The following is a 17299-nucleotide window of genomic DNA, read 5'->3' on the forward strand; positions in this document are numbered from 1 at the left end:
TTATTTATTCAGCTGTAACAGTTTAAATTATTAAATGCTATTGTAATAACCTTGCATAACAATACCAGGACTGCCAAAGAATACCAAGTGGCACACCACTTCCTGCTCACAGTGGGTGCTAGAAGTATTGTTGACAACCACCTGTTAGGAAGCTTAGGTCAGACTTGATCCAGCTGATGATGTATATTCAGAGATGTTCCAGCTATAAGCACCCAATATTTTATTCAGGTATTTAATTTATTTTACTTGTTTCACTCACTTGACTGCAGCCATGCTAGGGCACCACCTTGAAGGGTTTTAGTTGAACAAAACAACCCTAGGACTGTTTTTTTAAGCCTAGTACTTATTCTACCAGTCTGTCAAATCTCTAAGTTACAACATCAACACCAACACTAATTGTCAAGCAGTGATGGGGGAATAAATACACACACACACACACAGCAGGCTTCTTCGAGCTTCTGTATACCAAATCCAAGGTTTTGCTCAGCCTGAGGCTATAATAAATGAACTTGCCCAAGGTGCCACACAATGGAACTGAACCCAGAACCATGTGGTTAGGAAGCAAACTTCTTACTACACAGCTATGCTATGATTACATTATCCAATGTGCCCTTATCTTTTAAGATGACAAAGTATAAATATGATGGAGATTCTGCTCTTATTTCTAGCAAGCCAGGCAGCAACATAATGGTTGGCTCAATGAGGACCACCAGAGAATGATGAACATGGTAGATGTGCTGTTGTTTCAGATGTGTAACAGGTGTTGTACCCTCTGTTGGACACACAACAGAATTTGCAAAATAGAAACGCAAGCTATGGGTTGATGTTAGGAGTGAAGTTGTGTGAAGCTGTTAAATAATTAACAATGATTGTGAAATTAAAGTACTGGACTCCAAATCAAATAGCTATGTTAGTGTTAACATATTTAATGCAGGAAGAAGGAATAACTGTGTTGAAAAACTATACTAGTCTACAAACTAATGTTATTTTCATTCTTCCAGGCAAATATGGAAGACAACTCTGGATGTGTTTTAGTATTATTCTGACCTAATCAGCAAATCATAATGTTCATCATAAATGTCAAAGCAGTAAAAACAATAATCACAAGTTAACTGTACAATACTGTACATTTGTTGGTACAGGAAAACAGAAATTGAATATCTCAGATGCCAAATCCAATAATCGAAATATAAAACCTTTCTATAACAGCTGTTAATATTAACTCTAGTAGGGCGGCAAGCTGACAGAATTAGTAGCACACCAGGCAAAATGTTTAGTGGCATTTCATTCATCCTTATGTCCTGACTTCAAATTCTGCTAAGGTGAACTTTGCCTTACATCCTTTCAGGGTTTATTAAATAAGTACCAGTTGAGCAGTGGGGTCGATGTGATAGACTTAACTCCTACCTCATGAAATTACTGACCTTGCACCAAATTTTCTACCGAATATTATCAGGTCATTAAGAATGAAATGTGTGATTTGGAACTGAAAGTTTATTTTACTTTATCTCAACAAAAAGCAATGCAGTTAATCAAAGTATGCATCTAAATTATCAACACAATTTTGCTATTTTATCACTAGCTTATTTCTGCTGACAGTGAAGAATTCTGGAGAGCAAAAGGTGATGAAATCACAAAAGGCTGTTTTTGCATCATCAGATTTGAAGTTTTTTCCTTGCAAAAAGTTCTCTAATGCAGTGATTCCCAACATGGTCTCCAGAGAATTCGTAGCCATAAAAAAATTGAAGCCATTTCAGATCTACACAATATTGTTTGATAATGAATGAAGACAGAATAATAATAAGAAAACAATATTCGATAATTATTCCATAAGAATCAATAATGTATAATATATAATCAATAATATATTACAATCAAGAATTACATAACTTACATTTTACAATCACAACAGTTACATAATAAATCTGATATTTTTAATAGATCACTAGACAATATTGTTTAATAATAAATTTGATACTTTTAATTTATAGAAATAGAGTATTATTTTTATTTGTAATAATGTCTGAAACAACTGCTAAAAAGGCAAAACTACAAAGATTTTATCATGTTTGGTTTTGTATCTGTAGACTCAAAACCTATGTGTCTTGAATGTGATGCCATCATGACAAATCATTCCTTGAAGAAAGTTAAGCTAGAACAGCACCAGAAATTAAGACTTCCCTCATCTGTTGGTAAAGGTAGGGAATATTTTGAGAATAAAAAGAAAATACAGCCAATCAAACTACCCAACTGAAAAAGCAAAGACACTCAAACCAAGTTATTTTGTCTCTGAAATTATTGGTAAGGTTGCAGTACCTCAGATTTATGGTGAGAAACTTGTCAAGCCTGCTATGATAGCTTGTGCAAATGAGGTTCTGGGAAAAGATGCTGCATCTACTCTGAGTACAATTCCACTTTCAAATAACACAATTACAAGAAGACAGGATGAAATGTCTAATTTTGTTGAGAAGAAAATTGTAGAAATTCTCCAAAAGACAAATTTTTCTATCCCGGTTGATACTAGCACAATTCATAACCAAGCTATCCTTTTGGTCTATGTCAGATTCATCCATGAAGATGATATAAGGGAAGAAATGTTATTCATTAAAAGTTTGTCTGAAACTACTAATGAAGAAAATATATTCAATGAAGTAATGCAGTATTTTAATATAAATATTTCATAGACAAATTTGATCAACAAGGCTGATTTTTAAGAGTAAAGTCACCAGACAGGAACTTCTCAAATCATCGACATACAGTGTGTTCATTCGCCACATCTTCATCAAACATTTCCTTGGTTTTGAGCTGTCTGGGATGCATTGGTTCCATAACGTAGCTCAACACAAATTTTTGGATTCACAAAAATTGATTTACAAGAGAAAACTCACAGACACCATGAATTACATTTTGAAAAGTGATGATGTAACTCTTCAATGTTGCAAAACAAAGAATTGTCAGGATAAGACATTAGAGTTAACAACTGTCAAACTTGGTGCATAAGAAAATTGGACATTTTATTCTTAATGACCTGATAACTCTGATATTTCTTGTTTGCTTCACGGACACCAGTTCCATTTGTATTTCATGTTTAGGTGGTTAGCAGTAGGAAATACATCAACAAATAAAGAAAACAGTAATATATAAATATCCAAAGTATTTGCAGATAAATGGATACAAACAGTAATAAACAGTAACAAAAAGAAAAGACGAACCTGGAAAATTTCTGATCTTTCAACTCATTTTGAATATAATGGAATTGCTGCAAAGCCAACAGTACTTTGTCAACAATGAACAACACAGGACGTCTAGGATTTCGTTTTAACATATGAGAAATTACCATAATACTTATTAGAGTTTTACCAGTTCCTGTAAAAGAGCAATATAACAACAATAAATCTTCTCAGTGTTTTCTAATTTTTTTTTTCTTTTCTAATTCTACAATCTTCATGACAAAATTCTAATGTAAAATAGCTTTCCTTTTTAGTTTCCTAAGTCAATATTCTTTTTTTAAAAAAATATTCTAACATTGGTTAGTATATGCTTAAGAAATATTAGGAGTGGAAGTAAATTCAGTACCTGTCCGATTTTGCAACTACAGTGAATTAATTTGCTTTTCATTTGACAACAAGCAATGCCACTGTTTTCACACTTCCTCTTATCGATCTTTTCTTTTGCTTTGTTACATTCATATTAGACATTCACCAATAATAATGACAGAACTTCTGAGGTTGAGTGACCTGCTAGAAATAAAATCCAAATCTCCCTCCTCGACAAATGATGTAGCTCTAATCATTTCAATGCCTCTTGTATTTTTTTTTCCTTATTCATTACAAGATAAAATTAAATATATTATTAAAATAACATTTTTCACGTGTATGAGAGAGAATCGTGATGTTGTAGGAGAGAAATGTGTCCACATGGATGATGGTTCATTTGCACTAAACGAGGCTGCAAAGAGAGAGGTTTGGAAACGCCACTATGAAAGGTTGCTCAATAAAGAAAATGAATGGGAGAAAGAGTCTGCTGAATGTCAACCCAACAGAGGGACGAGCTATCCAAATTGACAGTACCTTGGTAGATAAAGCAATTAGGAGTATGAAGACAGGGAAAGACCCCGGCCCATCAGGAATCACTGCAGAAATGTTCAAAATATCTGGCAGTGTTGGCTATAGCCTAGTCACCCGTATAGTTAACCAGGTGATACACGAAGGAGTCATACCCAATGACTGGTGTAGCAGCACCATAGTCAACGCTCTAGATACAAATAACTACAGAGGTATCAAGTTGTTGGATCAGGTAATGAAGGTCACAGAGAGGGTCATAGCCCAACTAATTAGGGAGAGAGATGTTAAACGATGATGATGATGTTGTAATTGTGTATTATCAATTTCTATATTTTTTTATATGTGTATTGGTGCGTATTTTGTGTTTGTGTGTTTTGGTTAGAGATTATAAAAGTAAAAGGATTTTGTCTATTTAGTTGTTTCGACAGTTTTCCATACTGTATGGTCCTATATTTGCATTACAGAATATTTTTTTATTGTTTTCACGTTTTTTTTTAATTTATTGTTTGTCTGCCTTACAATGCAACATCTTTTCACTGCAAACTGCTAAAGATGCAAAGCAGTATTCGTGAACTGAAGTCAAACACTTCATGTCTTAATTTATCGTTACCTGAAGTCAATTTCAGAGTAGTCATGCACTACCATTTTTGAACATACCAATCATACTTCTTTCCAAAAGAATAGTTCCTTTTACTGTTGAATAAACTTGCAGAGGGGAAGTTTCAACATCTTCTTTCAATTTCATTACACCATTTATGTGGCTGTTTCTGACAAGAAATTTCACTTTCATGTAAAACAACTATATTTTGTTGTCATTATCTGTAATCTACTCCCAAAACACTTCAGTAGCTCTACTTTGCATCATAAAAATGCAACAACCTCAACAATAGCCAGACTTCTATTTGGTTTTGTAATTCTTAGGTTAATCAGAAACATAGTTTGCTGTGCATTATCCTTCTCGGTAGTTCAAAGCAACTTAAACCGTCCAAAAGATGGGTGCATTTGCTAGTTTTATATAAATACCTTTCAAACGGCATACCTTTCTATTCACACTCAAAATATTGAGTGTTTATGGGGAAGCCTGAAAAAGTGTATTATTCGACCTGAAATGAGACCTAGCCAACCCAGCGACTTCATTAGTTTCTTTTGGAGGCTGGAAGACTATACTCCTGTTCCTGATGACATGGAAGAATGTATACCGGTTCTTGATGTCGTTCACCAATAACTCCTATAAGGTACGTTGGCGCATTTTTTACACTTTAAAACATTCTTCTTACTCCCAACTAAGCTTATACTGTAAAACGTTCAATACAGGTCTTCCTACACCCATTAGGCTTGTTAACTTGCTTACTGGTGGCTCAGAGAACTTGTAATAATTAACCGAAAGTTTTAACAAATATGGGTGATATCAGACTGTCGTGAATATGCTAAAAACAACAGCTAAATTAGCCTTAACTTTTTCTAAAGTAAAACCATATTCAACACCATATTTATCTTTTAAAAAACCTTTTTCTATTACTCAAACAAGAAAAAAATGAATCTAAGGTTTTTTTTTGGCGGGGGGGGGGGGGGCTGGACGACAGTCAGCCACCCGCTCCCTCAAAAAAAAACCAATCTTTCGGAATTTTTTTTTGCTTTCTCAGTGGATTCCTAGGTTTTTAATGATGCAGATTCCGAATATGCAAAAAAGAAATCACGTTTTTAAAATTCTAAATCCCCACCCCCAATTTTTTTATTTTAAACTTTTTTCGAAATTTTTTTTTTTCAATCTCCGTAGAAAAGTACGGAGATTTACAATATGGCAAACAAAAAATTAATTAATTTCAAATTCTATATGAAAAAATCCAACTTTGATCCACTCGGTGTGGATCAAATTTGGACTATGTAGATCCCGAGAATGTAGAAAGTTGGGGAGAAAATAATTCGGGGTTACTTTTGAGGACCGTTCCCTACTCGAGGGAGTATCGGAACAAGTCATCCGTATTTATTTCATTTTCTCCGTTTTGTGCGTTTGTGCATCCGTAGATTTCTACTGAAGTCACAGGCAATGAAAGACAATTTTCTACGAATGTGTTATATTATGTAGATTCTGAATACACAAAACTTTTGGGGAAAAGTGTTTTAGGAGGGGGTAGTGTGTGGAATTTCGGAAAATTCACCGGCGTCCACTTCAACTCGTCTTAATACTTTTCAGAGTACGTAAATTACGATTATATCGGAATTTGATTTGACAAGAAAACTAGAACACTCACATACATACTAATCACTAATTTCTTCGAAATTTCAAGTTTCATTTTGTAGATATACGTGACATGTTAGTATGTACGTGTACGAGCCCACCAAATTTATTTTTCATATTAAATTCTGATATAGTCGTTAAAGAATACGCACACCACCCGTTTTCGATCTAACCCTAACCGCCGAAAACAGGTAGTGTGTTGGCGAGCTGGCAGAAACGTTAGCACGCCAGGTGAAATGCGTTGCCGTATTTCGTCTGCCGCTACGTTCTGAGTTCAAATTCCGCCGAGGTCGACTTTGCCTTTCATCCTTTTTATTTTTTACTACTACTATTATTATTATTATTATTATGAATTTTTTGAAAACTTTACCATATCTGTATTCTACACACGAGAATTCATACGAAACTTAACAGATCCTTCAATGGATCGATTATACAAAAATAGGAAAGACTTCCTGGCATAACTACGGATTTCTGCGCACACACACCCACCGACTTTGGATGATCATAATTTTCAGAAAAATGGATATTTTTTTAATGAAATTTTCTACAAATTTGTTATGTCACGTAGATTCCGAATACACAAAACTTTTGTGGGAAAGTGTTTTAGGAGGGGGGGTGAGGAATTTCGGAAAAGTCACCGGCTTTCACTTCAATTCGTCTTAACTTCCAAGAAAATAGATATTTTTTAATGAAATTTTCTACAAATATACCTCTGAGTACGTAGATTCTGAGAACCTAGGAATTTGGTGGAAAAACAATTGGGGGTTACTTTCGAGGAGCGTTCCCCACTCGGGGGAGTTTCAGAACAAGTCGTCCATATTAGTTTCATTTTCTCCGTATTGTGCGTTTGTGCATCCGTAGATTTCTACCGAAGCAGCTGGCAATGAAGCTTTCACCAGAAAACTAGTTATGCTAAAAATACTAGCTAAACAGAAAGACATTGAATAGAATAATTCCGTTTGAACTGTTTGATTACATATATAATTGCGTGTGTGTGTGAGAGAGAGAGAGGGGGGGAGACTAGAAATCTACGGGTGCACAAACGCACAAAAAGGAGAAAATGAAACTAATTTGGACTTGTTCCGTAACACCCCCGAGTTGAGAACGGTCCTCAAAAGTAACACCCAATTGTTTTCCCCCAAAATTCCTATGTTCTCGGAATCTACATAGTCCCAGCTATATTTGTAGAAAATTTCATTAAAAAATATCTATTTTCTTGAAAGTTAAGACGAATTGAAGTGGACGCCGGTAAATTTCCCGAAATTCCCCCACCCACCACTCCTAAAACACTTTCACCCAAAAGTTTTGTGTATTCGGAATCTACATGACATAACACATATTCGTAGGAAATTTCATTAAGAAATATCCATTTTTCTGAAAGTTATGATCATCCAAAGTCGGTGGGGGGAGGGGACAGGAATCTGTAGTTATGCCAAAAATAACAGCTACAGGTCTAATACAACTTATCTGTTGCATACGATCTTTAAAGGCGGAAAACACCAGAAGCAAAAATAAATAATATACATGCACAGTTAAATATAGAAGTGTAAGTTGTTATATAATCCCTATAGTAAATATATAATTCCTTGTTTGGACGTTTTTAATTACATGTGTGTGTGTGAGAGAGTTGTAGAAATCTATAGATGCAAAAACACACAAAACGGAGAAAATGAAACTAATATGGACGACTTGTTCCGAAACACCCTCTAGTGGAGAACGGTCCTCAAAAATAACCCTCAGTTGCTCCCCCCCCATTCCAATGTTCTCGGAATCTACAAAGTCCAAGGTATATTTGTAGAGAATTTCGTTAAAAAATATCCATTTTCTTGAAAGTTAAGACGAATTTAAGTGGACCCTGGTGAATTTTCCGAAATTCTCTACACCACCCCCTCTTAAAACACTTTCCCCCATAAGTTTTGTATATTCGAAATCTACATCATATAACGTATATTCGGAGACAATTTCTTTTAAAATATATCCATTTTTCTGAAAGTTATGGTCATCCAAAGTCGGGGTGGGGGCAGAAATCGGTAAAGGTACCCAGAAATCTATAGTTATGCCGACTTCCTTTTGTATCCACCTATAATATATATTTTTTTAATATTAGACATGTTGGAAAATTGATTTCCTACTATGTCTTATAATAATAATAATGATGAGAAAGTCATGAAAATTAGGAATTTCTATTTAAAAAAAAAAATTCATTTTTGTATCATGTATATTCATGTCCCAAGGTTAGGCAAATTGGGACACGAATATACATAATACAGAAATCCTTACCAAATGTGCTAGTGAGTAACATCCCCATATAATACCGAAGCCATTACAAAACTGACAAGACCACAAAAGGTATCTGTTAACGCGCAGACGACATCTCTATGTGTTATTTTTTTAAAATTTATGCTGGGGTACAAAAGGAAGTCTCCCCCCACCCCAAAAAAAATCGGTGCGTGATTAAGGGTTATTTAGCTGTTATTTTTAACAGAGCTTACGACTCATATCCTCCTCATTTATCAGTTTGACATATTGAGGTTTTTCAAGATCTTTCTCCCCATAAATACATTTTTTTAAAATTCGTGTGAATTCCCGTGTGTAGAATATAAGTTCGTAAAAGTTTTCTGAAAATTCCAAAAAATAAATAAGTCATGAGGAGTTACAAGGCATACTTAAAACAGAATTCTGCCAAATTTCATTTTTTTAAAAATTACATATTCTCTGAAAGTTGAGTAAAAGCCATCTCGTGAATTTTCCAACACCCCTCACCCCAACCCCAGAATTTTTTTTTAACGATATGATCAGAATCTACACCACCTGAACAAGGCCGGTTTGAGGTAATAGCAACTCGGGCGGTCGCCAGCAATTCCAGGGCCGGCCCTGCACCTAAAGCATAGTTGTAGAAAATTTCATTAAAAAGTATAAATTTTTCTGAAAGTTATGAGACAACAAAGACGTGGGTGGGACACTTACTTTCGATTTAGTGAAAATTTAACTAGTCCTAGAATCGATGATTGCCCTAAAGAAACACTAAGTGAGAGAAAATTTTGTCTTGAATCTTATGGTTTTTCAAGTTTTTCTCTGTTTTTTTCGATTCTTATTACTTAAATCAAATGTTCGTGCTTTTTTAACCTTTGAAAATGAGCAAATATACAATATTTCTAGAACTATTTTTTTAAATATATTAAAAATGCAGAAAATATATCAAACCTGTGGGTAAAAATATAACGCTATCGTAACAATGAGATTTTTCGAACAATTCGGCTTGGTAACCTCTTGGAATTGAATCTGTCAAGCAATAAGCCTCATCGATAGGGTCTTCACAGTGGCGTACGATGGGGGGCAAATTATAAAGTTTTGATGGTTGTTCGGAGACATTTTTGGAGTGTGCGCTACTTTGCAAATGAGAAGTTACAGCACTCGGACATTGAAGTTTTTTAGAACAAAGAATACACTTATATCCTATTATCTCGCCGTTTTCATCTTCATAAACGCGTATAAATTCGTTATGATCTAAAGACGTGGGCTGTACTGAAACAATGTTCGGAATGACTTCCGCCTGTCTAGTGTTCTCATCTTCTTCGCACGTCTGTGTCGTCTGCACGTTAACAGATACCGTTTGTGATCTTGCCGGTTCTGTAACGGCTTCGGTATTACATGGGGATACGTTACTCACTAGCACATTAGGTAAGGATGGGTATACCTGCTGTACATAACTTGCCGGTTCTACCTCCTGAATAGGTAGAGATGTGCAAAAACGTTCTCTATCAGAAAGTTTTTTTTTATGCTTCTTTCCCAATAAATGACTTTCTTTATGTTCTTTGGATGTATACTGGACGATACACAAATCGCACCTACCAAGGGTGGCCATTGTTGATGACATCGAGAGAACGTAACTCACTCTATTAACTAAACATAACTTGTCAGAAATTAAATTTGCGCATGCCTATAAGTGGTTCCGATAAGGTACTTATATGCCCCTATCCCGTATGACATGTAAGAATACTCAGTGACTTTTACTTCCGCGAAATAACAGGTTGTGTGACCGGTTAATATGTCAATAAGATATTGAGACCAGGTAAGTCGAAGATATAAATGTCACAGAACAGCTTGGTTGCTTCGTAAGTCCTACCATGCTGAATAATTCTTTAATGTTTACTGTGGTTCAGTTAATCCTGAATCATTCTCAGCTTTTACACATAATGACTTTTGGTTGTCTTTTTGATGAAATTAAAGATGATGCAGCAAGTGAAATGACGTGGGTAGTCCGCGGAAGTATAAGTGTTTGCATAGAGCACCGTCTAGCTAAAGGAGATAATCTACTTCTACTTATCGGAAAGCATTTAAAGGGAGCTAACTTTGACTTAATGAAGAAATTATTGGGTTGTAGTCAGCTCCCTTCGAATTGTATTTCTTTATTCAGTAATTCATCGCGAATTGATATTAGTATAATCTCAATTAATTTAATATCATATTGCTCGCCACAATATCTGGTTAATTCTTTATCAAAGTTTATATATATACAACACAATTTCATTTTGACTATTTTCTTCCGTTTGTAACTTTCATTTCTGAATACTTTCATTTTCAACTGTCATATGACATCCGGCTTTCTAATCATTTGATTAGTAAATGCGACGAATCGTGATGTAATTTGCTAAAAATACAACAATGTCATGGTTATTTGAAATAAATAAATGATACCCGGCTTTCTGAGAAACATGATTCGGCACAAAATAAGTAACTGGGAAGATTTTCAACGTAATTTCCTGGAAATTAGGAATGTATAATAAGAAAATGTATGATTAACAGGTTAGGTTAATGTTAAACATTAACCAAAATTTCATTAAAAGATATCAGTGATCTTTCCTTCCAGAAAAATGAATACATTTTAACGTTTCTGGAAAATGAATATCTTTTAATGAAATTTTATACAAATACCTTTGAAACAGTATAGATTACGATTATAAGGAAATTTGTTGGGATTTTCTTTTTCCAATATGGGGAGAGGAGTTTCAGATCAAAAACCCACAGAAGTTGAAATTTCTGTTTTGAAGGGGAAATTTCCAATTTTTTCCCCCACAGCTTTCGAAATGATGGGAGGAGGGATCATCATTTTCAAAAAAAAAATTTTTTGAAAATTTATGATTTTTTTTTTTTGTCTCTTAAATCTTTAAAAAATAGGCGCAGGTGTGGCTGTATGGTAAGAAGCTTGCTTCCCCATGCCTCGTAGATCTGCTTAAGCTCTTTCATCTAGCAGAGCATTACAGGCTTGACCACCTGAATGTCCCAGAGTGGCCCCGGAATAATGGCGACGGAAGGCTCAAGTCTTACTTAGACAGGATAGTGATAAGAACTAGAGATAAGGATAATTTTAGCTGTCCACAGCTTGTCCAAGTAGCGTACACTGACCATAAAATGGTTAAGTGTAGATTGGACATAGATAATACAGTTAAGAGAGGATCCTGCTACTGGAAGCTAAACAAGTCTGTTTTGACTTGCAAGGCATATCGTAGGCGGATTAAGGAACTAGCACAGAGGGCGTTAACTGGTGGTGGTTCGCCCTCAAGAGAACCATTCGTTTCGAGTCTGATAGGTTTAGCCACCAGCTAAGGATAGAAGAGAAGGGCAACTAGTTAAGTACTTAGAGGAGGCGTTGAGGTTGGGCTCTGCATCCTACATTTTGGCAGCGAGAACGGCCCTGAACCATCACCTCAAAGCCAAACATGAAGGGTGCAGAGTTCGGGCTAAAGTGCGCGCATTGGGCCGTGAGGGAATTAATGTTGCATTATCCCAGGCAGGTCGATCTACGACAATCTCCATCTTATACGCTACTCCTTAGAGAGGGTGAGGAAAGTTTCTGGCACGGTGGGGTGGGGGCACTGGTACATTTGGACCAGTCTAAAGCATTTCATAGGGTCGACCATCAGTACTTGGCAGCGGTCCTCAAAGAGGCCGGCCTGGACCCGACCTTCCATGGTTGGATTGCTGCGTTGTACAGTGACATCGAATCTGTCGTGAAAGTGAATGGTTTCTTTTCGAAGTCATTCAAGTCCGAGCGCTCAGTGCGTCAGGGGTGTCCCCTATCTTCGCTTTTGTATGTATTGGCTTTTGAGCTATTGCTGCGGAAGTTGGAGGCACTAGGGGGTGTGCCGCATGATCTATGGTGTGGAAGAGGAACTACGGCGTATGCGAATGACATCTCCATCATCATGGTGGATAAGGGCCAACTTCCATTGGTAGAAGAGGCTATCAAAAGTTATGAGGCAGTGGCAGGAGCAAAGATTAACAAGGACAAGTCAGTCGGTTGCAACTCAGTACCTGGAGGGGCAAGCCGATGGCGTCCAATAATGTCATGGGTCATTTGGACGGAAGGTTCTGTTAAGCTGCTCAGAGTCTGGGTTGGTCCAGACCTCTAGATAGAGAAAAATTAGAGTGAGGTGACCAGCTCTAACCCAGACCTGGTCTGGGAGGGCAGAGGTGGTGCAAATGTTCATAGCATCAGTAATTACCTACTATCTGACCGTGGTGCTTTGCCCCGATTTATGACTGAACAAGATGGAGAGAATCCTTTTCTGCTTTTTGTGGAAGGGAGGAAAGCCATTTGTGAAGCACTCTGCTGCCAGAAACCGCTAAAGGTGGGCTAGGGATGCCTTGGCTGAAGATGCGAAAATTCGCGTTATGGTTGAGGCACCTCTGGCTTTACCTGGATGGAGAGCAGGTGTGGTCACCACATGTCTGGTTCTATCTTCTGCAGTTAACGTCCTTAATGGACATTGGTACAGGGATCAAGCAGAGACCTAGCCTGGGAGACTAGCAGCTGCTCTATCGAGCGGGCAGTGCCAGCAACAGGAGTTCCACCACGGATCTTTATAGCGGGTTAGTGGAGTTTATGTTCGAAGACACCTTGGGGGAGACCCTGGGCTACAAGGAAAATCAGTTGATCGACCTACTCAGAAGAGCTTTCGGCTAGAAATCCCTGGCTTGGCAGTGCTTCCGTGCAGCATTACCTGTTCATGATAAACTGTCAAGGCACGAAAGTGCCATCTCGCTGACATGTCCGAAGTGTGGGCAGGACAGGGAAACTGTCTTGCACGCATTCATAGAACAACTGTTGTCATCGATGGGAAGTGTACAGCTATCAGCTGAGTCTATCATCGAGATTGTGCCCCCTCCTTCCCTTAACAGAGAGAGGAAGGCTTACTTTTTCTGCGTAGTAGCCATACTGAAAGAAAGAGTATGGAAGACGCATGTGAAAGGAATAGTGACAGGTACCTTTGTATCTGGCCATGGATTGGTTAACTTTTTTAATTACCACCTCAGTAGTAAGATCTGGTTGGAGAAGAGGTACCAGTCATGAGAAAGATTCGATAAAAGATGGAAGTTTGTGGCAAGAAAGCTAGGTAAGTGGAGCCCCGGAAGAAAAGCAAAGGTTCTACCCTGATGGCAGGATGCCTTTCTTGTTGCAGTGTGTATCAAGATTTTTGATAAATTCATCATTCGATAAAATGAACTTTTTAATCGTCACAGCTTCTTTACTCCTTTATGTTTGTCCCATCCTTGTAATACCTATTTCTTTACTACCCACAAGGGGCTAAACACAGAGAGGACAAACAAGGACATACAAACGGATCAAGTCGTTTATATCGACCCCAGTGCGTAATTGGTATTTATTTAATCGACCCCGAAAGGATGAAAGGCAAAGTCGACCCCGGTGGAATTTGAACTCAGAACTTAACAGCGGATGAAACACCATAAAGCATTTCACCCGGCGTGCTAACGTTTCTGCCAGCTCGCCCATCCTTGTAATACCTGTATGGCAAATTTTAATGAAATAAAGAAGTTTGCTTCCCAACCATATGGTTCTGGATTCAGTCCTTGCGCTTGGCTCCTTTGGGCAAATGCCTTCTACTATACCCTCAAGCCAACCAAAGCCTTGTTAGTGGATTTGCTAAACAGAAACTGAACAAAGCACATTATGTATGTATATATATCTGCGTCTATTTGACCCCACCACCTCTTGACAACTACTGTTAGTGTATTTACGTCCCTGTAACTTAGCAGTTTGGCAAAAGACACCAATAGAATAAGTACCAGGCTTTAAAAAGAAAATAATAAGTCCTGGGGTTGATCCATTCAACTAAAAGTTCCTCAAAGCAGTGCCCACGAAAAATTTTTTAAACTTTATTTTTCATAATCACATAAATTCCCGTGTGTAGAACAAATATGCAAACATTTTCTGAAAACTCCCAAAAATAGAAATGTGTAGGGTAGGATTCGTGGCAGACAAACTGGAGACAAATACTTCGCTGGTGGCTAGCTAGGAAGTTGGTCAACAGGAAAGAAAAATGACTTCCGGGTGGAGAACAAAACAAGAATGTCAGCAGAGTGCGTGAAACGAATCTGAAGGAACTATACAAAACTAACTGATGATATAAGCCCTATTGTACCTCGGGATCTTTTCGCTTTGAACGGCAGTTTTTTCTAGCGGTGTCATATGAAATTGTCACTCATAATTATGACCTTAGTATCGATCTATTGCATTTCAATCTGTGTTAGGGTTAGGGGAAAGGGTATCTTTTTTTCTTCACAAATGTAAATAAACCCAATCTGTTTCTTAAACGAGGGACATATTCATACAGCACAGAATGTTTTTTTACCTCAATAGACGTCATTGATTGGTTGAAATTGCAGAAATTGAAGGAAAAAAACAACAAATATCTTACAAACTATAGAACTTTCTCAATAAAGCCAAGAGAAAAAGATGTTTGATAAAAAAACATTCTACCAGTATACAAAGTTTAAAAGTGTTTACTTACGTGGAGATTATTTTAAAAAACTGCAGTTCAAACCGAAAAGATCTGTACCTCGACAAAATCAAAACATTCGACTTTGGGTATTTCCATGCCAAATAGCAGTTACCGAAATGGGAGGAGAAGAAACCTAATGAGTTGTGTATGTGCTTATTTTTGTCTGTGTGCGTGCCTGTTCTGTTATGTATTTATGGGTCATGGAATATAGATATAACGAAATTATGCCAGCAATGTCTCATTTTAAACTTGCAGAAAAAAGCCTTGCATATTTGTTCTTACCTGCTTCATGTATGTATATAAAATCCACAAATTTCCAAGCAGAAAACAGAATCGAAGTTTATGCATAGCAAATATCAGAAAACGAGAACACCATATCAATTATACTAGTTCATGTTTTGTTTTTTGTTTTTAACCACTAAAGAGAAGAAAAAGAGGGACTATATTTTATGTTATGAATTTCATAACAAACATTCTTGAAGTTTAAATTATACAGTATAATACTGCCTAACGCATTTTATGAAATTCATAAAAGCATTGTATCGTCACCAACTAAACTCAGATATGTTGAAAATAACGCATCTGATGTGCCATGCATATTACGATATTTCAACTTTACGTGGCTCCACAACCCACCCCTACTGTGTTTGTGTGGAATGTAGGGTCGTTAGGGGGGTCTACAAAATGAGCACTGTGGTTCACTTGCAAAGCATTATATGCCTTCAGGTAATTGGTTATAATCTTCATCCCTGGCAGCACATGGTCATTGATTATTGGCAGCAGTGTCACTGCACTTCGGTCCAGGACAGGAACACACATCTTAGCGTCCCACCATTCCAAGAACCCAGTTGCCCAGCTTATAATGACCTCTGTGATATTTGCGATGTATAGACTTTGATTCATCTATCTTGACGACATCCTGCCCACCAAGTTGGACAGGATTATCAATGCACCACGTGGCACAAATGTCCCGAAAGTAGTTATACCAATTGACTATTGCTTCCCATCCGATCCCAACTTCTCTTGGAACTAGACTGCTTACTATCCATTTCAGCCCAGTAATAGATTAAAACTAGGAGCCATGCCAGTGATATTTTTTTTTTTTTTTTTTTTTTGTACTTGTTTCAGTCATTTGACTGCGGCCATGCTGGAGCACCGCCTTTAGAGTGGTGAAAGAGTACAGCAGGGATCACCACCTCCTGCCGGAGCCTCGTGGAGCTTTTAGGTGTTTTTTTCGCTCAATAAACACACACAACGCCCGGTCTGGGAATCGAAACCGCGATCCTCCGACCGCAAGTCCGCTGCCCTAACCACTAGGCCATTGCGCCTATGCAGGAATCCACAAAAAAAGTCTTTTCTCAAACTTCAATGGTGCCTACAAGTTCGACATCTCCACATTACGCCTTCAGAAGTTTTTCTTTGGTGTAAGGGTCATCAGGTTATCGCAATACTCAGCCAAATTTTTTATTAGCCCCACAGAGTCAAGGAATTTGAACTGTTCGACATACCCTAAACCTCTCTGAGAATATATTTTTCGCATTAAGTTATCAATGGGTATTACGGAATCCACTATGTGGTATTGATTGTTCATCTTGAAATGCAATAGACATGTAGGGGCTCTTCCTAGAATTTAAAAAGGAAGAAAGGCTGAAAACTACTGTTTATATACACAGAGGGTGACTCAAACAGCATATACTTTTTTTTCCCCATGTTGGTAAGTTGAAACTGACCAATAAAAGTGACTTGATGCAAAAGAAAAGAACTTGGTCACCAGACAATAACTATTGTCTTGGTTAGTTCCGGTGACCAAGTTCTTATTGGTCCCCCCCGCGTTGGGAAGTTTCAACTTTTTCTCTTACAATATTTAGTCATACATGCCCAGTGAAGTATGCTGGCTTCATTTCTTTCAAGCTCATGTTTTGCTGCCATGTAGTATAGCTGTCTGTACACAGGCATCATACAATCTACATTTTGAGAGAGGCTCTTTGTTACCAACAAAGGCAGTAGCTCTGAACTTTACCCAGCCCATCCTTATTCTAACAAGTTTAAAAACAAAGAAACGGTCATAGGTCTCTCTGAGGTAATATTTGTACATTTCAACAAGACATTCTCATGACATATTTCTTTTGAGTTGACAAACTGTCACCATAACTGTCATAGTCTTTCCCATGCTAAAAAAAAAAAAAATT

At 37.2% G+C, this 17299-nt stretch overlaps 1 protein-coding gene across 1 annotated transcript in view; it reads right to left on the reverse strand.

Annotated features, from left to right (window-relative positions):
- LOC115209359 (dicer-like protein 1) overlaps positions 1–10171 on the reverse strand; it is a 19455-nt gene extending 9284 nt beyond the window's left edge. The window contains exons 1-2 of the mRNA XM_029777729.2: positions 9511–10171; positions 3213–3366 (exon numbers count right to left, since the gene is read on the reverse strand). Of these exons, the coding sequence (XP_029633589.2) occupies positions 3213–3366; positions 9511–10171 (815 nt within the window). The remainder of the gene's footprint in view (positions 1–3212; positions 3367–9510) is intronic.
- Between the last annotated feature and the right edge of the window lie 7128 nt (positions 10172–17299).

Source organism: Octopus sinensis, linkage group LG3 (genome assembly GCF_006345805.1).
Source record: "Octopus sinensis linkage group LG3, ASM634580v1, whole genome shotgun sequence".
Lineage (NCBI taxonomy): Eukaryota > Metazoa > Mollusca > Cephalopoda > Octopoda > Octopodidae > Octopus > Octopus sinensis.